The sequence below is a fragment of the Fopius arisanus genome, unplaced genomic scaffold, assembly GCF_000806365.1.
Source record: "Fopius arisanus strain USDA-PBARC FA_bdor unplaced genomic scaffold, ASM80636v1 scaffold00005, whole genome shotgun sequence".
Classification (NCBI taxonomy): domain Eukaryota; kingdom Metazoa; phylum Arthropoda; class Insecta; order Hymenoptera; family Braconidae; genus Fopius; species Fopius arisanus.
Genome location: NW_011887744.1, coordinates 489,058 through 517,011, shown reverse-complemented (window position 1 = coordinate 517,011; position 27,954 = coordinate 489,058). Strand labels below are relative to the sequence as shown.

The 27,954-nt window shown below is 40.5% G+C and overlaps 1 protein-coding gene across 3 annotated transcripts in view; it reads left to right on the top strand.

Annotated features, from left to right (window-relative positions):
- Window positions 1-27,954, top strand: part of sowah (sosondowah) — a 62,382-nt gene that overhangs the window by 6,083 nt on the left and 28,345 nt on the right. For all 3 annotated transcript variants that reach the window (XR_892893.1, XM_011315672.1, XM_011315671.1), the window contains 2 exons: window positions 2,716-2,751; window positions 2,839-2,943. Coding sequence is in view for 2 of the 3 variants with exons in the window: in XM_011315672.1 (XP_011313974.1) it covers window positions 2,716-2,751; window positions 2,839-2,943 (141 nt within the window). In the remaining variant the exon portion in view is untranslated. The remainder of the gene's footprint in view (window positions 1-2,715; window positions 2,752-2,838; window positions 2,944-27,954) is intronic.

Genomic DNA, 27,954 nt, shown 5'->3' with positions numbered 1-27,954 from the left:
TATCCATGACTCGAACATTTGGCTTCGTTAAAATCAAATCCCCAGTGGTAATAGGAGGTCAGTGGAAAAATCATTTCTCATTAAAAAGTCAAAAACAACCCGTCACTACATCAGTCATTTTATGTGTCTACTATCTTTTTATCACGAAATTCCTCGAATATCCTAGAAAATCACAACCAAAAATATTTGTATTTTCCATATTGTTATGGTCATTCTAGTCAAAAGCGTTGATAGACAAACTGCTGGTACATGAAGCTGGAAATGGTAATGGTCGAGTGCAAATAATCCAGTAAATTATTGGGGCATCGCGATATGATCGCGATACGATGCGTGTGAGGGAGTACCTGCGAGGGGTTCCAGAGTGGTACATGCTATGTACGAATATTCCTGTCACCCGTTTGGAAAACCACGGACGGGGGTGCGAGAGGATGACAGAGAAACAGCGAGGGACAGGGGAAAGGGTTGGAAGAGGCGTGCGTGTAGTTTGCTCCATGTTCCCCATCCGGAGCAAACTCTGGTTTGCCCCGGCAGTTGGGTATATCCAGGAAAATACGACTAACCAGCTATGAATCACCATTCACCACCAAACTAATAATCGAGTTGGTGGCTAATTCCGACCAATTCTCGTCCTCGTTTCCTGTCTGTCCCATGCGCTTTGAATTATCGTACAAGTCGTAGCTGATCTTTCCGTCCGTGCAATCATCAGGTCCCCATTGATATTTACATCAGGTATTCCCTAGAAAATTGAAGTAATCCTGGAAAATTGATTGATAAAATCATTTGACGTAAGTGAATATCCGTGGATTAAGAGAAAAGCACTTGGTGAAGGCATTATGGTGGTGGTTTGGAGGCGTCGCCTAAACCAAACCCTGAATCACCCACCGAGAGTTTTCCTGTCACTGACAGTACTGCTCGCGAGGAAGGCCCAGCACCAGCTTGGGCGCTTGCGAATTGCCTCGTCCGCCACCGAAATGAATGCGCGAACGCCCATTAGGGGAATAAATCAGGCCAACGTTATCCGCAGATCGCATAATCGATCTCGCATACCTAGCCCAGGCTAATCCCCCCCTAGTGTTCTTCATTCCTTCTCTATTCCACTGGTGCAATCCGTACTCTTATCCTCACGCAACTCTTTGTTCTTACCTCCATCTCCGATCCACCAGTCTGCACTCTGTCTCTCTGGCCATTTACTTCGTTCCACCTAATGAAATCTTCCACTCTCAGGCTGTGAATCAATTTAACGAATTATCTGCAGACCCTTTTGTTGGGTTTGTCTTGTTCTGCGGGAGTGGTTGATTGGCGTTTATTTTTTTTAAATTACTGATTGGTTTGAGTGGTCAAACCGTCAAGGCATTCCTCACCTTACATTCAGAAGTACATGTTTGCTTATAATTTGGCTTGTTGTATCGTGAATGTTCAGTTGCAATTATGGTGGGTATGGATGGCCCCCAGGTTATAATAAAGCTAATTCCTGGGAGCTCTCGAGTCAGCTCGTGCCGCAACATGTTTTGCCTCTTGTACCAGAACCCCAACGTATTCAAACCAATACGTTCTGTGTACGCTGGGCCAGTTTTCAACCCCTCCAATTTCTCCCTCTCGGTTACATCCAGTGGCCAAAGCAGATATATTTATACTTGGTGCTTCACCCCGAGAGAATCATCAACTGTGTGATATGCTTATTAAAACGTTTCCCATATCCCTGGAGTATCAACACCATCAGCCTCTTCAATATGATGATAGGAATGAAGAGTTCGACTTTCGTCTTGTTGACACGTGCCAGGGGCTAGCGGGCGCGTGCCTTAAATTAGTCGAGTGGTCGTTGATACAAACCTCGAGGACAATCCACTGAGTGCCCATTAAGATTTCAAGTGTCTCTCTGGACTATCCAATGAAAAAACTTTCTCCCATGCGCACACAGATGTAACATGTTTAATTCGCCTAGAGGCGGGTGTCTGCAGTCGTGGAGTCATGTCGGGTGAAAAGTTTTTTAAGAGGTCCTGGAAAAGTTGGACTGTTGCAGACCAGGGGAACATATTGGCAGCTCGATGCATCGTGAGAATGTTTCAAACGCTTTATCAGATGTCCGCAAATCTGGAACCTTCGGGCTTTAAAGGACTCTCCAATCCGAATTTAATTATCGGTTAATTGATTTACATGCAGAAGACTGCCGGCGGTCCCTCGCTGTTTTAATATTTAGCTTCTTGTGCCTCAAGGGGGAGAGGATGAGAGAAAAATCTCCAGGGATAACGGCAGTTTGCGTCGATATTTGGGAGATATTATTCGAGCGGAGATTTCATTACGAAAAAAATTAGTACGCGAACACGTAGAGTTGGACACGAGACATCATCCCAATCTGCATTAATGGCTGGAGGGTAAAGAGAAATCAGATGGATAAAGATATATCGTGGCCTGATGGTACCTAATAATGACTCGACTGAAAGATGAGTCGAATTTTGTGATAAGTCATGGTGGATTGGAGACGCCAAGTGTGTCGATATGGTTGGCCTCCTGCGGCGTTTCGTTGCCGTGACGAGTGAAAATACAAACAGTTTAACGGGGATGAATAGTCGTTTACCCGTGATGCCGATCGCGGCTCAGCTCCACCTCCATCCTCCAATATCCCTCTTTTTTTTTTCTCTACTTCATTTTTTATGTGACGCCAATTTCACGGGAAATTGATTGAATGTCTTGGTCTTTTTTTTTTTTGCTCGACAGGGGACGGACGAGGATGACAGCGCTTCTGTGGCTTCGGTGAGTCCTTTATTTTTGGGCGCGAGAGTTCGCTGATTGTTGTTACAAATTGATGTTTTGAAGATTAATTATGAAATGTTTGATCAGCAACTGGATGGAAAGTCGAGAGAGTGGCTGGTGCGAGCGGCACAGGGTGAATACCAGGCGCTGGCAAAACTCGCTGCTGAGGAGCCGCGTTTGACCAGACTCAAGGTAAGTGATTAATGCTGTGGTATAATAAATACGTTTAATAAGTGGATTAATAAATCCCGGTGTGACTGGTCGTTAATAAGAGGATTGGCAGCCAAGGGAGGCCTATGGGTGTGGTAAACCCCTTTCTGACAATATTTCGTTGGTAATATCCAGTACACATACCGGGGTTATTACACACGCGCTCGAGTACACTGGCGTTGATGATGCCGATGTACACGCCGTGGTACGTTATAATGACCGAGGAACGAAATATAATTACTGGCCTGTGTCGTGGCTTAACGTCAAACGCTCAGGACCGAGTGTTCTCGGATAATTTGACACCTGCGGTGTAGTTAATTCATAGTTTTCGAGGGATCGACTCGATGACAGGTTAATAAATCTGGAGTGAAGGATTTGTGATGCGGTGAATTGTTCTGGTAACGAGGAAAATCAATACAATATCGAGGGATTTAACATTTTTTAGCTAGGGTATCTTGATCGGTTATTGCGAAATTAGAAATTCATTTGAAAACCGCAGACAGTACTGCTCGTAATATTTTTCGTGGGTATCATTAACAACCGAGAGAAATAGAGTAAAATCGGTGGCTGGAGCAGTGACCACTGTATACATGCCAACCACACTAGGGGTCTGCGTACTGAATTCATTCAACTGGACAAGGTAGTCCCCATCCCGGACACAGTTCGCCACGTCGTCGGCTTCATCCCTTGGGATAAATTGGCCGTAGCCCTGCCGTGTTTGTGGATAACATTGTGCACGATATACGCAAATACTACAGTGACCTTTATTCGTTCCGAGTTTGTGCATTTTTTTTCCTCCCCTTCCACCGTAGGTTTTTTGTTCCCAGTGAACATGACTCCATAAAAATTTGGGAATGAATTTTTTTCTCCCGGTGTTTTTTTTTCGCCCAACTAACTACCAACAATTGAATTAAATTTTAAATTGTGAAAAATGTTCATTTACATTTGAGAAACAAAGAAGTGAATTTCTTCCTTCTTTTTTTTTCGTTCACATTGGGAAATTTATCATAGAACTCGGTGGATGGAATGGACTGGAAACCGTACATGGGGATATAATAATCCACCGATGAATATGCAACGGTATGCGAAATCGAGGAAGGGCGAGAGATCGACAAAAGCGAAATGGAGACGAACGGGGGTGGAGACGATGAGGGGGTAGGGGGCTGTAGCACGACAGTGGCCAATGCCAATTACTCCCCTGGTAATTAAATCGACACCGGGGCTAATTAACGAGATGCCCCCCTTGCCTTACACACACCCCCTCTCTATATCTCATCCCCTCTTGCCGCAGCACAAGCGCTAGTTACGGTTTTCATGTATAAATAAACCAGTAGAAACTATTCCAGCCGATTGCTCGGATATATATTTGACGGAAAAGGGAGATTCGGGTCAACTTCCCCGCATTCACAATATACCGAGCCAATCACCCACCAGTCAATTATCATAAATCGATTGCGACATTAGTATTCACGTATTTATCGTGTACTGAATTATCACTATCGATCATTCGCTATTTTATTGACGATTTTTACTGCACACATTCATCACCAGTTCGATGTTAATAATGGTAATGCAAGTGGTGTATTAAAATTCTACAAAGATATAAAAAAATGATTGGATCTTTTTTCAGGAAAATTTCTTTCAAAAAAACCACGTAATTCTATAATTTCTTCATGAATTCACTGGTATGAATATAATTGCGGGCTTTTGTATTCAAAATGTCTGGAAAATTTTCGAGATCTTCATGTCTATATCCGAAATGAATAACTCAGACCCATTTTTTCGTTCCTCACGAGCCCGTATGAGCGATTCACACGTGGTGTACGTGACCAGCCGTTACCCGTCACTCTGAACATGGAAAAAAAAAAAACTAAAATTCAATATTAAGTCCACGCATTTCCCAAAACTCTCAGGTGTTACATTGGAACTGTCACCGCGTGTCCATTATCCCTGAATGGTAAGAACGCGTCGGGCATGACGATCATCACCGACAATCAACGAATTTTCTCTAGTCACCGATGAAACACAATTGCCTGGAGTGCAGGTGAATTGTCAGTGACTGGACATGACAGTCTCCGTCACTCATTGTTATCGATCCCGAAGAATCGACGCGTACAATGGCGTCATCATTCAATCAACATCATACTCCCCTCCCACCGTTCCCAAAGAAGGAATCAAGCACTGGAAAAATGAATTCCACAATCGATACGGTTGATGAAGGCAATCAGCGAGATGTTCGATAAATAACAAGCCACTTGTATCAGATTCTAATTACACTGGTCTAATCAAACAAATAAGCAACCCCAGTGGGATAAAAGAATAATCACGTGCATTAATATACCGATTGGGATTGATTTAAGGGGTTGCAGGACCGCCTACCTTGGCCCTCATCACCTGATTAATCATTGGTGTCTTATCATCTTGAAGGAGACAGCTGCGACAGTCTCACCATCCTGCATTAGGAAGAATAATGTAGAGAAAGCAGTTAATACACTAAATGAGGTGGGATAGGGGGTTATATCTACAGTAGTTGGCTAACGGTAGGCTATTAGCTGGTGTAACGTGTGGAAGCACCCCGAAGGACTAAGTAAACTCGGTTTGGTTAACAAGGAGGCGGGTAAACCACTCTCATGGACCGTCCAGCAGACATGATCTATACCGATGCAACGGAGTTAGTATTATTCGCCCAGAGGTCCCTCACGGTTGTATGAAGTATACTTACCCCAGCCCTCATCCAAAACGTACAACACAACACTGTGTCCAGGAGGCAGGTGGATATAGGTGGAATAACTACACCTCCTACTAATACGCCCCCGAATATTAACACTTGTGATTTATGCGCGTTATTATAACCTCGAGTTTATTTTCACCGGCCAAACCCCCGGGAATGCCCCTATACCAGTGGATATACGTTACTCTGGTAGATGCATTTCTACTCGTCTTGTAGATTTGCCGTGGTCAAGCTAATTGTAATCTTATACTCAGGATGCCAGGGGATCCTGGTGAAAACATCCTCGGGCTCCAACCCCGAGCTTCTCCTTTTGGCTACCATTATTCAACTTGAAGCTTCATTTAGCTCGCGTAATTGTCTTCTTATTACCTGTCCTGGGTATAATACACCTTCGGGCTGTTGTTTATTAATTCTTCGGATTTTTATTTTTTTTTTTACCGGCCCTCGAGGTACCCTGAGGTACGGAATTCGATTGAGTGTTGATATTTCAAATGGGATTCAATTATCGATTGCTGGGGGATTGTTTTTTGGAATGAGATCGTGGGGGATTGGGAATTATTTTTTCGAGTCACTTTTATTTTGAGAATTTTTCTTTGACTTCCTTTTTGGGAGTATCTCAGTGATAAATTATGGTGGCTCGGGTCAGGTTCGTATTACCTCAGCCGGCCTGAATGACATCCGAGGAAAATAGATTTTTACGGATGCAGAGGGTTCAGGCGCCGGCAAGGCGTCATCTCGTTCTGGCATCGTCTTCCAGTTCCGTAGACTTTTCTCATTGAGAATTTCCTGGTTTCATTCGTGATTTGTGTTTTCTAGTATTCAAAGTATTCCACCTAAACCCCGCCCCTGAAACCACAATTAACTCGGTATAGAGATTTTCCTCTCACCGAGGGGAAGTCATTTTGATCCAACAAAAAAAGGGGGGCAACCACAATGAAAGGAGAATGAAAACGTTTAGTAGTCGTTTGAAAGACAAAGGGAAAGCGGCTTAGGAGGTGAAAAAAAAAGAGGTCGATGGTGTTTCAACAGTGTATCCGCGATTGCAGAGGAAGGAATCATAAGAGGACACTGAAACACTGTAATACAAACGAAACAATGGGGCAGTTCTCGTCGATGTTGTAGCTCTCCCCCTCGTCCAGCAAAACGTGATACAACTGTAAAGCAACAAATATCTCGACGCGGATCGACACGCGATCCATTTTGCCCACAGTATATGTAACCGGTGGCAAAACGATGGGTATAGGGAGCATTTTATACGTATAATGTGTGGCACATGGTTTTACGCACGTTAAACGGGTATTTCAACCAATAGAATCGTTGCTCGTGACTCAGGTGTTTATATGCGGGTATTCCTTGCTGTTTTAAAATGCAAGATGAGGCCTTTATTAAGTATTTAGTTACGCGGAAAAATTAACATAATGAGCTTCGGCCTGCTAATTGTGGGGTTCGGCTTTTCTTGTCCCGGGATTTGTTCACTCGTTGGCGGGTGCAAATGCGGGGAAAATTTTAATAAAAATTCATTTTTTGTTAAATTAGGGTACATATCCGTGGGGGTCTTTTATTTTTAAGAGAATGTGTGGCATGCTCATCATCATTGAGATTCTTCTCTTTCAATTACCATTTTTTTAATGGAATTTTAGAAAGTGAAATTGATTCAAATTTATTGGCCACTCGGGGATTTCAATTAATTTTCGTTTTGTAATTTGGGGATTTTTTCTGGGGGAATGACTCCTGGAATCTATTGATTATCTCAATAGATTAGTCACAGTGTTGACAATTTATGTAATAAATTAAATTATTTAATTTTGCGATGGTGAAACGTTTTTTCGTTGTGCGGTAGTTTCAGTGGTTTTGACATTTTTACTCCGCAAGGAAAAATGAATTAAGCACCGGGGTAAACAGCAAAAACATGTGTACTTAAATCCTTGGAACTTCTTGGCAAGTTGTTAAAACGGAAGGGGGCGAGTCACCAACACCGGATGTTTGGGGGGCACGGAATCCCTTTAAGGGACATGTGGTTGGACAGATAGTCATCGTAACTCGAGTGCCTAATTAGCGAGGCCACGGTGCGAACAAGCGTCAAAATCACTCGTGGATCCTCTTAATCCATAATATGTTGTCATGATTATTCCACGTTCAGTTCATTTTTTATGATCACTAGGCGAGTTAGAGGGGCCTAGGGCCACTGATCATTCTCGGTGATAGGAAAATAAGGCAGGAGACTCTCGTTACACTTTATTATCATGCATGTTTAATTTAATTTTAATCAGAGAAATTAAGACACTACTCAAACCTTATGCTCGGCCAGTGGGAAAACGGAGGAAACAACTCGTCCAACCTCTTTTAATGGGTTTTTTTTATTTGAATTATTTCTGAATCCGGAGGAATATTCAAATTCTTTTTTATCTATTCATCAGTCTTCTGAAATTTAAAACACCCATTGTTTTTATTTCAAGGCCCATTTTCTGGGTAGACTGAAGATGATAAAACGACGTGAAATTTTTTAATTCAATTCTTCGAATGAAATTAATTTCAGAGTCGCATAATTGAAAAATGAGATGACATTGTGGCTGGGGGAAAAAATAGTGAGATACAGTGAATTAAAAAAATTCGTTGAAATTTCCTAAACCGATTCAGGGTACACCCACTCGAGTCTGGCACTGTATTGGCTGATGAATTTAAGACGGCTCATTAATATTTCAGTGTCAACGCCGTGGCAGTCAGTCATTTATACCGGGCGTGAGAGTTAGCGCCTTCATGGCAAGAGGCAGCATAAGAGACCATCCACTGTTCTAAATTGAGCTCAAAAAGGGAAGGGGGAGTTTCCTAATTGCATAGAGCACGACGTACGGTGATCATACATCATAAGCGTGGAAAGGCCAAGAGTCTGGCCCACGAAAATGCTTCCACTATGTATCCGAAGAGACTAAATCAACCACTTTTTCCTCCTTTTCTTCAGATTAATTCTAGCATTCGTCGAACGGTTTAACAAAACACCCCCTAATCTACCATTAAATACCAGCTCCCACACTATTTCACCTCCATCTGATCATTTTATTTTTCCAAAATATAAATCAGATAAAAATTACCAATAAAACGACGTTTCAAAATTTATAAAGAATTTATAAAGATTTTACAGGAAAATTAATTTACCGTAAAATCCCACCGAAAATCGCGTTCACTGAAATTTAACAAAAGGGTTTAAAATTAAACTCGAACAGTTAGAGATATCTAGAGCCATCGTGATTGTAATCAGTACCATATGAGTGGGGCTGTGTTTTAGAGTCATTGCGCAAATGTAAAACGATAGACAAGGGGCGATAAATTAAATGTTGAGGGGGAGGGAGAGAAAACGAAGAGGAAAGATTCAGGCGTTTGCTGACACGTTGGAATAGAACCGCAGACGGATAATCAGTCGACGGTGTATGTGTTTCCTGAGAGAAAAATAATAAAAGAAAAAAAAACTGGAGAGCTCATGCTCTATCCCCTCTTCCATCACCATCCACCATCCACCATCTTCTATTCGACGAAGATTAGCCGATTGCTATCGCATCGGTGGTTTGCACTAACGAGCCACTCCGTTCTGAACCCCTTCGTCGTCGTCCTCTTCTTCTAGGACTTATTTTCTGAAATAATTGCCTGAAATTTAGGGACTACCGGAATAGTCAGGAAATAAACTGCGGATTAATGTCAATTTATTGTTTAATATTTATATTATATTAAATATTTTTGTTAATTCAGGCCTTGACGTTGGCGCCACTCTCGGGGGCATATAGGCGTCGTTAAATAATCGTTACCCATCCTGAGGAGATCCTATCTCCTTTGAACCTTTTTGACCTGGCGTAGAAATCGGTATTTCGTGAACCTGCGACTGCGGCATTCAGGATGAGACGGAAATACGATCCCCAGGACCGGAAAACACCCGAAGGTCGACAACCGCCAATTTGTCAGAATCCGCGTGGACAATATTCTTTTATTTCATTCATTATCATTTTTTTTTCCTCACGTGGATGGGGAGAATAACTGGAAAATGGTAAATGCAAATAGAGTAACAATATTCCATGTGACGTTCACTTGCAATGCAAACGGATACAGTTTGGTGTCCTTGGGGGTCGTTATTCTCCATCCACTCCACGAATTGTTCATTCAATTTTCGCCGAACATTTCGAATGCCACAAAGGGGCTTCCAGGGGGTGAACCCCACTGGACACCCGATCGAATGGAAAAAAGTCGCGGAATGACTGACGGACTAATTCCTCAAATGAGTAAAAAAAAATAGACGTAAAAATTTCTGAAAATAAACGCTAATTTTTCACCTCGCTGTCGTCCCTCAACGACTTTTCCCCAGTTAACGGATCTTCGTTTTTATGACGAGCGGAAATAATTTATGGCGCGGGGAGGAAGCGATGACACCGGAAAAACAGGGAAACAGTCGTTAGGAAAAAAATGGAAAATATATAGTCCGATGATGAGTTCAATGGAAAGTGGAAACAGGTATTTCTGAATAATTGAATTATCGAAAAATATTTAACGAGCTAACAGCTACCGATGAAACGAAAAAAAAAAAATCAAGAGAAAAATTACAACCGCGGATGAACGAATTTTCTGGGGTTGGAACCTACGAAAAATATCAATTAAACATAAAAGCACTGGCTCTTGTCATCCGATAATGGGCCGAGGGTGGGGATGGAATCGGTTACCAACGAGCTATTGGATAATTGGGACTGGTGTGAGTCAGTTCAAACTCCAGTACCAGAACAATACACGTAACATTTTCATTGTCTGCAATTGTAGCCCACGGCGATTTAAAAAAAAAACCCCATTCTTTTATTCATCATTCCCTATTATAAAACGCGCGCATGCATTTACCTTTTTTTCAATCCCGATTAACTCCAAAATTGAGTACTGGCTTGTACAGATTTCAATTTCTATACAAAATTCTCTGATATGCACCGGTGGGTGAACGTGCGCACGTGAAAATGCATCCGCGGGGACTAGAATAATTCATGAGGGGTTTGAAAAAAACATGAAGAAAAGACCGACACGATGAAAACGGAAAAAGCCGGAGGTGACAGTAAGTCGTGATGCTAGCCGGTGGTCTTCAGTGACTTCATCCTCATCGTTACCAAAATAGGGGTGCTTGAACGAGTTAGTTCATTCATCCGGTGAGACAATGGTGGATCGGTTACATGCTGACTCCGCCGTTTATTAATGACCCACACGCTTCACTCAATTCGTTTGTTTTTACCCCATCTCAGTTGGTATCCCTCTGAGGGATTTTAATGGCGACTTTGGGAGGACGCGAGAAGTCACTGGGGTGGGAGTTTGTGTACCCAACAGCGGGTTTTAAAAAGAAGGAGAGAATGGCGCCCACGCGTTATGCCAACACTAAGCCAACCGACACAAACTGGGTGGTCCTACTCCACTCTCCACCCACTCACCCCCTTTTTTTTTTCTCAAGACACCTCCTCTAATTTCTTTTATTTGATTCCTCTTTGTCTTCGTATAGGAGATTAACTCTGACAGTCACTCGTTAGCCATTTTATCTGCAAACCCCTGCCCCCGTCTCTCATAATCATCCAATCAAATAATTTCTCCAAATTACTTGAACATATTTTGACACTTTGGGTTACATAACAATTTCTCCCGTAGCCCGACTCGTATTTTTTATTTTTTTATTTTTTTTATCTCACAACCGAAGATTTCCCGGTTGTAAGGAGCGAGGGGAGGAGGAGAGGAGGAGGAGGGGAGGAGGAGGGGGAGAGAAACTGAATATTTTTTAATGGGGAAGAGGGGAAGGAGGGATAGGAGGGGCATTAGGAGCAGGAGGAGCAGGAGGAGCAAGAAGGGCGGAGGTGTGAATGAGGTGTTTTTCTCAGCCTCTCCTCCACCAAATGAACAACATTTTCCATCTCATTTTACAGGCCGTCGACATCTTCACATTGAATTTAACACCACTATAACCATAACCCACTCCGCCCTTGTGTAACCCTTCTTCGACATCCACCCACCTCCTCCCACCTCCTCCCACCTCGGCCCTCCCTTTTCCACCCGTTGATATTCAACGCGGTGAGATGAGTATCTCGACCGCTCCCAGAATAATTTCGTGAATAGCTCGGCGCCTATTCAGCCTCCCTAAGGGCTCTCCTCTCTCCCTCATCCCTCTCATACCCCTCATCCAGACTAATCAACTCGAGGACTCTGAAAGAGCCGCTTAAGACTCCACCTTAATCGCCGCCATATTCATTATCCTATACAGCACATTATTCATTCTATTATCTAATCAGCGCTTGGATCGCTCCTATCTATGGTGTTATGTTAAAGACAATTCCGCTTCTTCTCTTATTTTATTTATTTATTTTTTACCTCGATTTTTGCAACGTTCTCGCGGCCCCGTCGTGTCGATGTCACGCGTTTCTTCTCCACCGCGTCTGCACTAAGTGGAAATTGTTGTCAAAACCCCAGGAACCCACTGTGCCATGGGGTCATATATCTATCCTCTGGGTGAACACGTGGGTGAAGGGATCCTACCTGTTCACCTTCGTCACGAGCATATGAATTTTCACACTTGAACATTCCGACGTTCATTAAAAATGTGTTAACGTTTTTCATTACTTCGTCTCTTCTTTGTCGACCATATCACAGATGAAAGTTCTCGCTCATTTATCACGTTTACATTAAAAATCATTACCTATTGTTAAAAAAGTCATTTCAGCACTAAGTTGGGACTCTATCTTCAGAGATAATTATTAACTTTTTAATATTTCGTGGCAGATGTCTCCGATGCACGGATAAAAAAAAATTGTAATCGGAATATTTTTTCTAAATTTTGAAAAAATCTAGGGAAAACTTTTCAAAAATTTTTTTTTGTGAAACAAAAATTTTCTGGGAAGTTCTCGAGAAATCTTTCGAAAATTTGAAAAAAATATTCCGATTACAATTTTTTTTAACCCAGGTGAGAACACGAATTTTGACACATGAAAATTATTGAAAATTCTTGGAAATCATTGAAAATTATTGGAAATTATTGAAAATTATTGAAAATTATTTTCAGTATCTAGTATATCCTCTCATCTCCGGTAAATGACACCCAAACATTCTCGATTTCACTCCATCCAGCCGAAGGCAACCACAGGTAGTGGTAATAAAGTCTCATTGTTTTTGCGACGTTGTTTTTTTTTCATGGGGTTTTACAACGGAGGGGCAATATAACTTTAACAACCCCCAGGCCCAGAAATCTCACCGTTAGAAATCCAGAGGGATTTCTCACTTCATCTCCAGAGGCCCCAAAACGGCGCCAACTCTGTGGGACCCAAAACTGCTGGGACCTTGCGATTGCAGTTGTCCGTTGGTTCGCGTCTCTCTTTGCAGCTCAGAGGCCTCTCGTTGGGTGCCCCTCGTAAACATTTTTTTGTCATGGCTACATGCTTTTTTTTTTTTTTTGGTTTTACTGTTGGCCCACGGAGAATTCGACGTCCCAAGGATTTAATTTGGCCGACTCGTTGGGCCCTTGCTCTCTTATACACTACGATCGTTATCCGATGGTTTATCATATCCGCTCCAAGGACCTGCACACGCGTCTCTCAGTTTCTCTCACTCGTTTTATGCCAACACACGACGACAGATGAATGGAGAAATGGGCGAGGGGAGGACGAATCACAGGAAACATACTGGAGTTTTACGATTATACTCATTCAAAGTGCTATTCCAGCGTTTTATTTCTCTTTTTGTCCTTCTCACATGTGAATCCGTTACATTGTGCTTTTTTAATTTTTCGTTTCCAGTCGAGTCAAAATGGGAAGGGTTATCAGACCCTCGTTCAAGACCTTTGACCTCGATCTTCTTCAGATCCACTAATGCTTTTTGTTCTCTTCTCAGAATCGATAATTCCTATTCCATCTAAAAATCGAAAGTTGTCCTACAATTTTGTGATTGTAATTCTGGGTCACTGGATCTGGAGTGGATGGAGCCCTGAGACCATGAATCTCTGAATGGCAAGTAAATTTTTCCCCATTCACCCTTTGATATTTGATATATATCAAATTTCCCAATAATGAAAATTCCCGAGAAAATTCCCGAGAAAATTCCCGGGGCGTATTCTCGACGCATGGAAAACGTCTTTCGTGAACGAAACGTAAATCCGTGCGGGAAAATCTATCGTTCGACAATTTTATTTTCCCACACGAATGGTCTTCCCATCCGAAATATCCTAAAAATTCGCAGATGAGAATCGCAAGACTAACGAAATAACAAATCCGTTAACGAATATTACCGATCTATCTACGAATCACATTCGTATGGAGAAGTGTCTAACGAATCAGCGTTCTTCAGGGAATACCAAATATTCGTTCACGAATTACATTCCCAAGTGTCGAGAGTAGGCCTGGTGATTTTTTTCCCCGTGACACTGGCATGTGGTGCGATATTCGCCGATGTTCCATGGAGGAAGGAAGGAAGGAAGATGAGAGGAATCGCTGGAAAGGTGGTGGACCTCCTCATGGCGTGTATATGCTAATGCGAGACGAATGTCTCCTCTGAATATAAACCCCCATCCCTCTGGATTCTCCACGTGAGGATATCCACGTGCACCTTCTCCTCGAAAATCCCTGTGGTACGTGGGCGTGTTGTTCGCCTAAACTCCACAGCGGGGCGGCTGCTGGAATCCATGGGGCCACTTCCTCTCTCGCAATCGATTGCCCATCGACACCACCATAGATTAGACAGTATTATCGAGTCTCTTATGCTGGAGGAGTTCGTGGATAAAAAATAAAATTCAAAGATTTGAATTTATTTTCAACATTGTTCGACCACATCGGGGCTATAATTCTGTGATCTAGATGGGTTGAGGAAAAAAATGTGGATGTTGGAGGATGTTGAGGGTATGGGTGAGTGCTGTCTCGAGGTTTTCCCTCTGGGGTAACAAACACCAAGTACGGAGGGACCAATGGTGATTCCTCTTTCCTGAGAATTCGTAACACGTGTTGAACGGTGGTTTATGGTGATTAGTAGCTTGCGGGAGATATTCCTGTTGTGATTGAGAAATACTCGGTTTTAATCCTGAGGAGATCATTATTCAAGCTCACATGATTTAATGAGATTGTTCTTTTTGAGATGTTGTGTCATCCCCTTTTTTGGGGATTGAGGAAAATTTCGGGATCCAGGCAAGGTCGTAAATGCGGACGTGAGTCCCCGAGTATGACAAGTAAATAGGTTTACAAGGAGGGCAGCTCGTACAGGGCGGAGAACCCCTAATTACACCCTCAGCCTCGAAAGTGAGAAGGATATACGGGATGACGAGTGCAGAATTCAGGTTGGACGTCAGGTATTTCTGACAGAGGTTAGCGCCAGGGTTTATCCCACCCCGGAAAGCCCAGCTGATTGTATGTCGTGATAAAATACCCCCCCAGGAAAAGCATCCCTCGACTTTCTCTCGTCGTCATGATTCGTTCATTCGGGTCTCGCGTGTTTGCGTCATTCTCGGGCTCAAAGTTATGACGAATTTTCGTAAATTTTTTTTAATGAATTATTTCGTAATTATGTTGTAATTATGTTGTAATTATGTTGTAATTATGTTGTAATTATGTTTTAATTTATGAAGATGAAATGAGTGAGATTGGAATTGATTGAGGGAATGAATTTCCTGGTGTCTGGTTATCGTCACGGCGTGATTTCTCAATGTAAAATGTGATAAATTGAGAACTGAGAGTGGAAACACATGGCAAAGGACTGCATCCAGATGCGAATGTCTTCCCCTATCTCCTTGGGAAATGGAGGAATAGTTTACGAGGTCAGGGGACACCCGCTGTCACACCAAACACTGACCACACGCCGGGAACATTGTCCAAAGTGTTCACTTACATATTTTTTAAACACATTCTTGGAAGCCGTGAAAATACCCGGATTGATATTCAACGTGTCCACGTCAAGATGTACATGGAGACATTTATGTGACGTAGGGGTGGGGTACAAGTGGGTGTGTCGGAGAGCCATCGACGAGCGGATGATGGATAGATACTGGGGCGCCAGGACCCGGAGAATGCGCCAAGAGGATGAAACTCGAGATTATTAGGACGTCTTGTAGTCGTGATATATTTTAAACTTATGTACAACATCGGTGTTGTCCACATGCTGTGCAATAAAATTCCATCCTCGTGTTCAACTAATTAGAATGCCCAAAAGTCGGGGGTAAAAAAGACGTCGGCGACACAAAATTTGAGATGTATAAATTGCACTTGTGACGCGTCTAGGTCGCGAGGGGGAGATTGAAAAAAAGTGTGAGGATCTGGCGCCAATTGGAATTGAAAAGATGAGGGTATAACCAACGTTTGCCCTCTCAGTTGCCAACTCTTTATAAATCGGTTGCACGTTGCCCTCAGCTCGCAGGATACGAGTGGCTGTCTCAGGTTATTTCTACCGACGTTTAACAAATCATTTTTCCTCGTAACATATATCATACGCATAATTGTTCACGCTCGTGTAGGTGCACGCTGGGTTATAATCATATATCAATTCGCGCACTGGGATATCCGAGTCTTCTCTCTTAATAATTCCAACTCCCGGGGGATTGGTCATTTGCTGCTGAGTTTTTTATTCATTAAAAATAGATGATGCTGAATAGCGAGTGGTTATTTTTTTATTGGGATAATTTTTGGCATTATGAGGTGGCACCGGTGTGGATCGCTCTGGGCATGTTATAAACGAGGATAATAAGCGATTGCGTTCGAGTAAGTGCAATCGAGATTGGCGATCTCTCATGGGTGGATTGAATGTGTGGATGTGTGTGTGTTGGAGTTGGATCGTAAGTTGCAGGAGGTGCAGTGATAACCGGCAGCTGCACCAACCCTTTTGGGACTGGCATCTGCGGCGCGATAGTCGGCGACAGTTCGCGCCATTAAATTCTCCGACGATATTGCCATATTTACGAGCGAATTTCACCAGGCCTTTTTCCCATTCTCATTTTTCACCGTGTTTTCACATTTTTCTTAGAATATCATCACTTCATCAGGGTTGCATCCACACGGAGAGAATTATTTATTAGAAATTATGGAACTTTTAGGTCGCTTACCGATTATGGAATTCAATCGGAAAATTTACGTGATAGTATCGGAAAATTATAAACTATATAAATATGACTACCATTAAATTAATATTACAATAAATATTTATATATATTTACAAATATTTATATATATTTATATATATTTACGAATATTTTAGGAACACGGAGACATTTTGAAAATTTAGAAAATTTAGAAAATAGTGTACGTTATTGAAATTTTTCCTCGGCTCAGGATTCACTGAAAAATAACACTGGATGAAGGATAAGTCGAGTCCTCGTAAGAAACCCAGAGGATTTAGATAATACCAACATAGCGTACCGTTACTATTCGTTTACCTATTCGGTCATTACGCGGTGAGTTTATCGCGTACATCCATACCCCTAAATTCTCTATCGCACTCAGCGATCTTACACCGAAACAAGTTATATACGAATATATCGGGGAGTGCCACGCGGCAGGCATAAATATTCCTCAAGTACATAAGAAAGAGTTGTGTGAGAGGGACAGATTTGAAATGTCTCGGAGAAGAGGGAGATGGAGACAATGGCTGAGGCAGTGGAGTTTAATGAGCCACCGCGGATGCCACACGTATTTTTTGCCCTGCACATGCACCATGGGGATTAACCAGGGGACACCAGAGATGTCTCTGGAATTCAAACGCCACGAGCCCCTGTCTCCTACCCTTCACGAATTAGGAATCCATTTTAAATTGTCACAACAAAACTCCAGTGACTACCATTCATCAAACCCGGGAAATAATTTATTATGTTTTTTCACTCGTTTTTACTGTGTGAATTTCGAGTGCTACCTAATTGTACGACGTGCCTCGGTGAATTATTGCATTCGCACCTGATTTCGTCAATTTGCCATCTTTGATGTTTTATTTAAATATCCGGGTAAAAAAAAATTTAATCGGAATATTTTTTACGAATTTTCTCAAAATTTCTGGAAAATTTTTCAGAAATTTTTTTATGAAACAAAAAAAAATCGGAACACAAAACTATTTTATATTTGGGAAAGATTTTGAAGAACTTTTAATAAATTTGAAGAGGGAAATTTTTAAAATAATTTTCTAGGAATTTTTGCGAATTTTATTCTGAAAATTTGGAAAAAATATTCCGATTACAATTTTTTTTACCCGGAATGACTTTAAATAAAAATGACTGAAATAATTCTTCAGCCCACGATTACGCGACTAGTTTTACCTTTATTTTTCACCGCGTAGACTAATTAACTGACGAACGCATAATTATCGATCATTATATAATCTTATATAAATTTTCGATAACCGACGGCAATCGAAAAGTGAAATGAATTGTTCTCGCAATTTCATACGAGTCAGAAATTTATTGAATTACAAGGATCGCCTGGTCATGCCCTCATACTCGGATGATAATTTCAGTATAAAATTGCAACAAGACTCTCGGACACCCGTAAAACCGTGAATACGCTTAAGCCGCTTAAGCCGCCACTTCATACCCTCTCCCGAGGATGCATTAAATTTGTCGTCGCTTATATACTCACTGGGGTTCTAATAATAAATCCTGAAAATGCGTGTGTAATACATCGGCTCGGTTGCACCAATGCAAAACATTCTCAATGGAGGTATATCGAGATGAAGTTCGAGCTGACGGGCGAGTGGCAGGTGGGCAAATTTTGCAAACTGTATAAACTCCCGGGGCTCTGACAAGTGACAAACCGACGATTCGAAATGGGTGGACTTTGCAAAATGTTTCCCCTTATTCCACATACCGAAAAATAATTCCGCAAATTGCATTGTTTTTTCAAATATCGCAAATGAATTTGCGCACGGAAACCTCTCCGGCGTCTATATGAAAAAAAAAATTGATCGGATTTCCTAAGATTTCGTCTCGAAAGAATAAAAAAAAGGCCTGGGTAAAAAAAAAATTTTCATTGGAATATTTTTTCTAGATTTTCAAAAAATTTATGGAAAACTTTTCAGAAAATTTGTCTTATGAAACAAAAAAATCGAAAACAAAATAATTGTATTTTTGGGAAATGTTTTGGGGATTTTTTCAAAAATTTGTTTCCGAACATTTTTTAAATTATTTTCTTACTTTTTTCATTTTTCAATATTCTCAAAGAATACGCCATCGAAATAATATAAAAAATCTTCCTATTCAAATTCTTGAAAAGTTTTTCAAAACCTTTCCCAAAACTAAAATTCTTTTATTCTCCATTTTTTTTTGTTTCATAAAAAAAAATTCAAAAAAGTTTACCAGAAATTTCCAAAAAATTTGGAACAAACATTCCAATTACAATTTTTTTTTACCCAGGAGATCACGTTCCCTGGATCGGCGATTGACCATGGCAGCAAGAAATTATTTTTCCCCCTCCAATTTCGCTGATGCAACGTTAATGAATCACGATTATAGACAATAGTAATCCTGCGATTTCGATATATTTCGATACACTACCCCTTCCACTTCTCTGCAGATATAATTTTTCGCGTAGAGACTGGCAAAAAAAATGTTGAAACAGTAAAGGGTCATAGAGACATGAACTCGTTTCACCGGGGGAAATAAAAACGTGTCCTGTCATAACTGTCGGGCGACGAGGAGGAGGTTTTAATAAATACCCTTTCTGGTGGGGTATATGTGCAGATAGATAGGTCTCTCTCTCTCTCTCTCTTTCTCTTTTTCATGAGTTTATATAGAAATGAGTGAGATAGTATTGCGGTGACAGCGGCAACGAGGCGTGCATCAGTTAGTCTCGCCACATCAAGACTCTTAACCTCCTCTACTCGAATTAAATCCACGTGGTTTACTCTCTTTCAACGGCTCACGTGCCAAACCTCTGCAAACTCTAAATATCACACTAATCACCCAAATATTACTCCACTATTTATTTGACGCGATCTCACACGTTATTTGCACTATTATTTATGTCTGCAACACAATTGCGAAATTTTTGTTGAATTTTCAAGAGAAATTACTTGACATTTTTTAAAACGACAGAGTGACGTGAAATTTGTTTAGAATCCTTTATTTATTATTCATCAGTTTAATTCGTAAATGGGAAATAAATGAGAAATTTAATGATCATTTTGAGTTGAAATTGAATTAAAATTCAAATGACTGATTGAAATTAAAAAAAAAATCTAGCAATTTAAAAAAATCTCACACGAAGACAAATTAACAATAAAATTGACTCCAACAATCAGCAATTATTGTAAAAAATTGCAATTAAAATTGAACTCCACGTCATTAAATAAAAAGTTCTCACTAAATTGAAATATAAAGTTTTTTGACAATTGGAATTGGGCGTTAATCAAGACCCAAAAATCGGTAAATTAGTAAAAAAACCAATAAGGAAGGGATAATTGAAGTGCATAATTTAATGCAACGGTCAATTAATCTTTAATCTTGTACATGATATGACGCGGCTGATAGATGTGAAAACGGAGGGTTCGTGGACCTCGACGATGTGTGTTTTTTCTTCTCTCTTTTTTTTTTTACCCCGGGGTTCTCCACAAGATCGGCAAAACATAAAGGCACCGTCGAGTGGGCACTCACAGGTCTCCTCGAGCGTATACGATATTACACGATGACCCTTGCCAAGGACCGAGTGGTTATATCGGTCTCTCCACTCTTCAAGTACGTGTCCCTCGGTTCTCTGTCCCGGGACAGAGTAAACATTACCCCTGAAAATATAACCCACAGCAATAGAAAATTCTTCACTTTTCAATTATACGATTTCAATTTCCATTGAATCCACCACTGAATTTTCCATTCACTGACACAATTAGCTGATCCATCAAGTACAGAAAATAGTGATCCATTTGGCCACAAATCCACTTGCTACCTGGTGCCATCTTTCCCAGGTAGAAATATCCGGAACACAGGTATATTACCCCCGGACTTGACTCGTTTATCTTGCTTGACGAGGAAAGGAGGAATTAACGAGGAATTAATAGCGGATCCAAAATGACAAATGATCTCCCTTCCAACTTCGCCTGACGTTGCCCTAATTTGTCTAATTATTTCACTTAATTCCACTGCCATTCTGCTCTGGGATGTAAAGAGATGCCCCGGGAATGAGAGGAAGAGCATCTCCAACGGGTGCCCCCAAACGAGAGAAGATTCCTCGCGTCGCAAACTGGCGGCACGCGGCGTTTAACGAAACGAAGGTAATTAATGAAGCCATTAGCGAGGAGGCTGAGGTCCGGGCGTGCATCTTTTTCGAGGGAGGGCTTATATCGTGTCTCCCTCACTCCCTCATTCATCCCCCGATTCACTTCTCTCTTGTCCTCTCGATCGATTCCCCCGCATTAACATTTTATCGGCCCACGGGATCCTACGTGAGTCGTGAAGACCTCCCGGTTCTGCTACATTTTTTTAGACTCCATTTTTATTATCCAACCAGACCCATTCCCGATTCCCCGATGCATTCAAATCTCCCGCCAATGTGGAATCGATCTTACGCATTTTCGAGATATTATGCATCTGTTTATAAAATAGGTCCCAGACTTGCGCAATTGCTCTTTTTAATATAAAGGAAATCGATCATTCTATTTAATCCATGAATGAAGTTCGCGCGAGTCGAAATATCTCGAAAACGTATAATAGAGATTGTCCGATTGTGCGATTGTGCGATTGATCGATATCATCTTTGAGGCGGGCAATTTGAATTTGGCGTGTGTAGTGTGCGATCAGTCCCGCATTTATCGATTTCAGAGGTTGGATTACGATCACGGGGGTAAGGGCACCAAATTGAAGGGCTTGCCGGGTATTTAGCCGCACAGGCTTTCCTCAGCTGGTCCATTCCATCACTCACACGCAAATAACTCACTTCCCCCTGGCTGTGGCCCTCCAACGGTAATTTATGTTCAACCGAGTCTCATCGCTCGTCCTCACTGTCCCTGAAGATCTATCCGAATCCCTCCACTGAAAAAAAAAAGCTTCAAACCATTTTTTTTTATCTCTACTTTTTCCCTCACGTCGAGAAAATAAAAACTGCCGGAATATCTCTAATCTAATGGAACGAAAAAAATTTCCTCTTCCGTTTCTTGTGCACTGAGAAAAATATTCCGTTAAAATTACGTGTCTTTTCTGTAATTCCGGAGCGAAATGTGGTTGTAGGAAATTTTACGGAGCGAAATGTGGTTGTAGGAAATTTTACGGAGCAAAATGTGGTTGTAGGAAATTTTACGGAGCGAAATGTGGTTGTAGGAAATTTATCTGAGGTCACGAAATTTTTCTGCAGCATTCCGTAATTCTCATCTGAATTATCTGCGAAAAATTACGATTACCGTCACTTAAATTTTTCCAGTCGATTCCGTGATCGGTAAGCGAACGGAAATTTCCGTAATTTTTACCAACCATTTCCCCCCGTGAATATCATTTTCAATTCGCGAAGATCATAATTGTAATTATAATAATTATTTTCTGTTATCTCTCGCATTAAATTTTGGTCGGGAGTTGGTTTGGGGAGCGGTAATTTTTCATTTATTTTTTTTTCTTTCGTGCACTCGACCATGAGCTCGCACCCTCAGAAGAATTTTCTGTTTATATTTAACTCGCTTTATAATGCCGACATTTTATTGACTCGGAACGAGGAAACGCCTGAGAGGCGACAGAACTTTTCTGAAATGGTAACGACGTACGTGTGTATATGAAATTTACGAAATCCGCTGAATATTCCAACGCCGCGGGCGTTCGTTATCGGGGTGACGATGAGTCTAACGTCGAATTCCGGAGGTCATTTTTTCGTCGCCATTTATTCGTATTTTTATTTTTTTCGTCGCCACCAACGGGACACGTTATCATAGGCATTCATAGGGAGTTTTAATTTATTGGGTGATCCAGATGATCTTGTTTGAAATCCACTGAAATTTATGTCCAGCATTTTCGTTGGGACTTTATTTTATTCATCCTGTCGGGCTGATGTACAGATTTTTCTCGTCACCTTGTAAAAATTTTAATTTCTATTGATAATCGAGGAATTAACTAATGAGTTAAACAAATTAATTAAAAAACCCATAATTCGTAATTATTTCACGAGATTCTGATTTATATTGCAATCTTATAATTATATGTTTTAACAACCCGGGTAAAAAAAAATTGTGATCGGAATATTTTTAACAAATTTTTAAACAATTTATGGAAAACTTTTATGAAAATTTTTTTATGAAAAAAAAAATCGGAAGGCAAAAGAATTTTATTTTTGGGAAAGGTTTTGAGGAATTTTCGAAAATTTGAATAGGAAGATTTTTTTTATAATTTAGATGGCGTATTTTTTGAGAATATCGAAAAATCAAAAAAGAAAGAAAACAACAGTATAAATAAAAAAAAAATTCTATTCGCAAAAATTTCTAGAAAATTATTTTTAAAAATTTCCGAAACAAATTTTTGAAAAATTTGGAAAAAACATTCCGATTACAATTTATTTTATCCAATTATAATTATAATCGTAATTTGATTTTTCACGATAATATAATATTTCTTATTATTATTCCGAATCATCTGATTTTTCTCAGTTTTTCATGCATTTTTAAATAAATTGAACGAATTTAATATTTTTTTTCAATTATTTTTGATCTATTAATTATTCCGTGTGGTTCGATAATTGTTCGTTAATGCCATGGGGTTTCTTCAGTGAAATCACGACTGTACTTTGCCTTGATGTGTAGCAGTCGACCCGGTTAATTCTGGAGTCATTCGTCTCAGACGACCGCCCTGATCCTCAACACCGGGGAGTGTATATTTATTAGTGACGTTATTTTGGTATTTCGTTACTGTCTGTGTCAAGTTGGTAGCACCGGGCCATTCGATTCGCTGAGTAATCGCTGCCATTAAACACTCTGTCTTCGTGTCGGCTCTTCACCGATGGTTTTCTCAAAAAATCATTTTTGTTCACTAATTTTTTCTCCAAGGGGAAAATTCACTCACTCCATTACCGGTACCGATGTGCACTGATAATTCATAATTAGTCGCGATCTCGCGATTTTGTTGAGACGAGATTCCCCGCGAAATTTAAAGGGCTCTTTGGGGCTGTTTACCCGGGAAAACAAAAAATTGTAATCGGAATATTTTTTTTTAATTTTCACAACATTTTTGAAACAAAAAAAAATCGGGAAACAGAACGTTTTGAAAAATTTTTCAAATATTTGTTTCGGAAAACTTTTTTTATAATTTCCTAGAAATTTTTGGGAATATAATTTTTTCTTTTAATTATACTGCTGTTTTCTTACTTTTTTGATTTTTTAATATTCTCAAAAAATAGGCCATCTAAATTATTAAAAAAAAATTTCTATTTAAATTTTTGAAAAATTTTTCAAAACCTTTCGCAAAAATAAATTGTTTTGCTTTCCAATTTTTTTTGTTTCAGAAAAAAAAATTTCTGGAAAGCCTTCCCGAAATTTTTTGAAAATTTGGAAAAAATATTCCGATTACAATTTTTTTTACACGGGTACCATCGATTTTTATCGCTGCTGGTTCAAAAAAAATAATCCGCTGCAAAACATCTCAAAAAATCGTCAATTTTCACGAAAATTATTAACAATCTTCCACACTGAATATCTCTCGATACAACGTTGAGGGAAAAATCGACGATTTATATAATTTTGAGTGAATATTTCTGAATTTCTCTCGATGCACGAGTCGATCATTGAGCCCTGAACCAATTATTTCGATATCCCGTATTTTGGGAATTTGTCGGTATTTTTCAGCTGCGAGTTGAGTACAAAAAAAAGAGAAATAATGGTATAAACATGGGCGCGTGTTGCCTCCTCACGACTTGAAAAGAGGGACTTGGGTAGTCTCGGACTTAAGGATATCGAAAGACGAAAAAACGATGCGACGTACAGTCGCCGGTGCGGGCTATTATACGATGGGAGCGCATTGCACGGATTACACATACACACAGGGAAAAGAGGGAGGATGAGGGAGATGGAGGACTGAGGAGGGAAGAAGAAGAGATGAGGGCAACTCCTGGGGTTTTTTTCCCGTGGACAGAAGAATGCCAACTTGCGCCGAGGGTGGCCAGCAACGTCACGTTGACGAGCGTCGCGCAGCTGGAAAACCCAGAGAGTGAGCTTTTAACTCTAAACAAAAACTCCCCCGGGACTCGAGGATAATGGCGAGGGTCGATAAATTGTAATTGTAACATTGGTGGGTATGAAAAAAAATATCCAAGCAAAAACCCTCGGACAAGCGTTATTAAGGAATTGTTGGGGATTTTTTTTTTAAACTCGCGGGTGAATTCGGTGGAAAACCTTCGGCTTAAGTGGACACAAATAAATTTGAGATTAATCTACACGTGTCACTGCGTGTCTCTGGGCTCTGCTGGATCTTAGGATTCTCTTAGGATTCTCTTTCTATTTTTTTATTTTTCTTTTAACTCCTTCTTCGTTATAAACCAGACAAACAAATGCGTAATCCCGTCGTCACCGCAACACATCACACCATCTTTCAGTCACTTCGGATTCCGGATATCCACAGCTATAATTTTCGCGGTTAACCATTGCCAAATGTCGTTCAGTATTGCGGAAATATTTTTCAAGCATGCGGATATTTATTGGACAGTTGATAGTCGCGGGGGACTAATGATTTCAGCCTTGGAATTCAGATGAAAAAATTATTTCGAGTATTTTTGGAGCATTCGGAAATTCTGGAGAGAAACGACTTTTTATTCTAGGAACTCGAAATAAAAATTCTATACGAAAATTACGAGTCGATAAATTAAACATTTTTCATAATGATAAAGTGAAATGAGATAATTCATTCATACATTTATGAATTAATTAATTTCTTCATTTTCAAGTGCCACTTTCTTGAATTCTCAGGGTAAATACGAAATTTAGTGATTTTTTTTTTGCTTTTAATTAAAACTTCAATTGAAAATTCAAACTCATGTAATTGGAGATTGAGATGACTTAAAAGAAAAAAATAAATTTCAGGAGATATCCAACAGTTCAGATGGATTGAGCACGAGGGATGGAATGTCAAAACATCCCGTTGAGCGAGAAAAATGAAAAAAAAAAATGCATTTTCTCACTGAGTGGAGACCACCCCACTAAATGTACACACTCGGCAGTCTCTCATCCTGAAATGGTAATAAAAAAAAAGAGACAGCGAAACCGTTCAACGAGTGGGCCAAAATGCACAACTGTGTAATATATCGGTTTAAAAGTACCATTTATTTTAACACCGCTTAACCACGCGAGAGACAAAAAGCTCGCACGCACACACAAAAACCCTCGACACTCGTATTTTCCCTCGGTACCCCGCATGCTATGTGCACTGAAAATATATAATAATGGGGTTTACTGATGTCGGTCGAGTGGCCCAGCACGCCCTTATAAAGTGAGAGCCACATCGCATACCCCGAAATTCGTAATAAAAGGGCTCTCGGTGCAGCTGTAACTGCGAAAATTTTCGAGCAAGATTAATTATATGTACCAGCGGTATATTTCATCTCCGCCGTAAATCCATCCCGCTTTGTTTTTTTTATTTAAATATCACATCAATGACAAACAACAAAAATAAACAACATCTCCTGCACAGGACGGACCGGGTAAAATAAAAATTGTAATCGCGATATTTTTTCAAAATTTTTCCAATAATTTCGGGAAAACTTTTCAGATTTTTTTTTTATGAAACAGAAAAAAATTGGAAAGCAAAATTTTATTTTTGGAAAATATCTTGAAAAATTTTTCAAAAATTTAAATAGGATTTTTTTTTTATAATTTAGATCGCGGATTTTTTGGAAATATTGAAAAATTTACGAAATAAATTTTTGAACAATTTATCAAAACCATTCCCAAAAATAGAATTGTTTTCGTTTTTTCTTCTCTTCTACAATTTTTTTTACCCTGGGAGCGACACGACTCAAATATCACTACAGTAAACCACAATTCGCCTCTTACCTATCAATTTCCAATTACCTATAATTAATATCAATGTCCCACGAAATAACCGAATTAAACTAAACTAAACAAAAACTATCAAAGACATCTCAATAATAAACAGGCTGACACCAAGAGCCCTTTTAAAAAAACTCCCCAAATTTGTTGCAATCTCCCGATCAAGTACCCACCCAAACAACCCCCCACCAATAATTCCATCAGCAATGACAATTGTACCTCAGCAACAAGATCCCCATTGGCGACTTCCCCAGTAACTTCCCCCGGAATACGTGACCATAAGTCGGGGTATCGTCGATGTGGTTACGATATAAGCCAAAGAAAACCCAGGGCACGTATACGTGACCATAAGTTGACTCTACCATCGGGTATATAACAGCGGGGAAAAAAAAGGAAAAAAAAAGGGCAGGGGGCGAGAGGGGGTGAAGGGAGGAAGAGGAAGGTAAAGGCGCGCTGGGGTATCGGAGCAAAAAGCGAGCGGCGCGATCGAGTGAGAACGATTCAATCAGGAGCCACATAAATCTCCTCCTCGTGGACATGCCGGCTCCCTCCTTTTCCCAGCCCTCCCACCTCCTCCCACCCCCTTTTTATCCCTCCCCCCCTCCCTGGTGTTGTTCCTTTTGGCTGTTTGGTACGACCTTACCTGAGGAAAGGGAACCGGCTTCTCAACATCCACCTATCTCCCTCGTACTCACTCCAGGATGAACTCCTTGAGTGAGCAAGAGGGTAAAACAGCATCTCCACGGTATTAATTATGCGCCGTGTGCGCTCGCAGGCATTCCACGACCGGTATACCAGTATTTGCGGCATTGTTAATCCACGCTCTCCGTCTGCTACCGTTTCGTTCACTCATTCCAATTTCTACATTTTTTTTTTTCCGCCTGTTTTCATTTATTTTTATTTTTCATCCATCGAGCACATCCTCGCGGTGGAGCGCAATGTTTTTTTTTTTTCAATCACAGATCACCGGAACAAAGGATAAATAGTCGAGATAGAGAAATTGAGTGGACAATCGATTATCCGGTGGTGGCACGCGACGCGCTACAATTTACTAATTAGTAATTAGTTATCCAGTTTCTGCTGATGTTGGTGGATTGTCGCGGGGGGATAATGAATTGGAATATTCAGGAGGGTTACATCGTGGAAATTGAACGAGTTGGGAGGCTTGATTATTTATTAATAAACAGGGATGTGGAATTTAATTGGCAATTAGCCGGTGGGTGGTGGGTTGGGGGAATTTCAATGAAAAATCAAATGATGGTTTTGTTTAGCGGATATAAATGAATATAAACCCGGGGGGTTGGCGGGGGGATTGG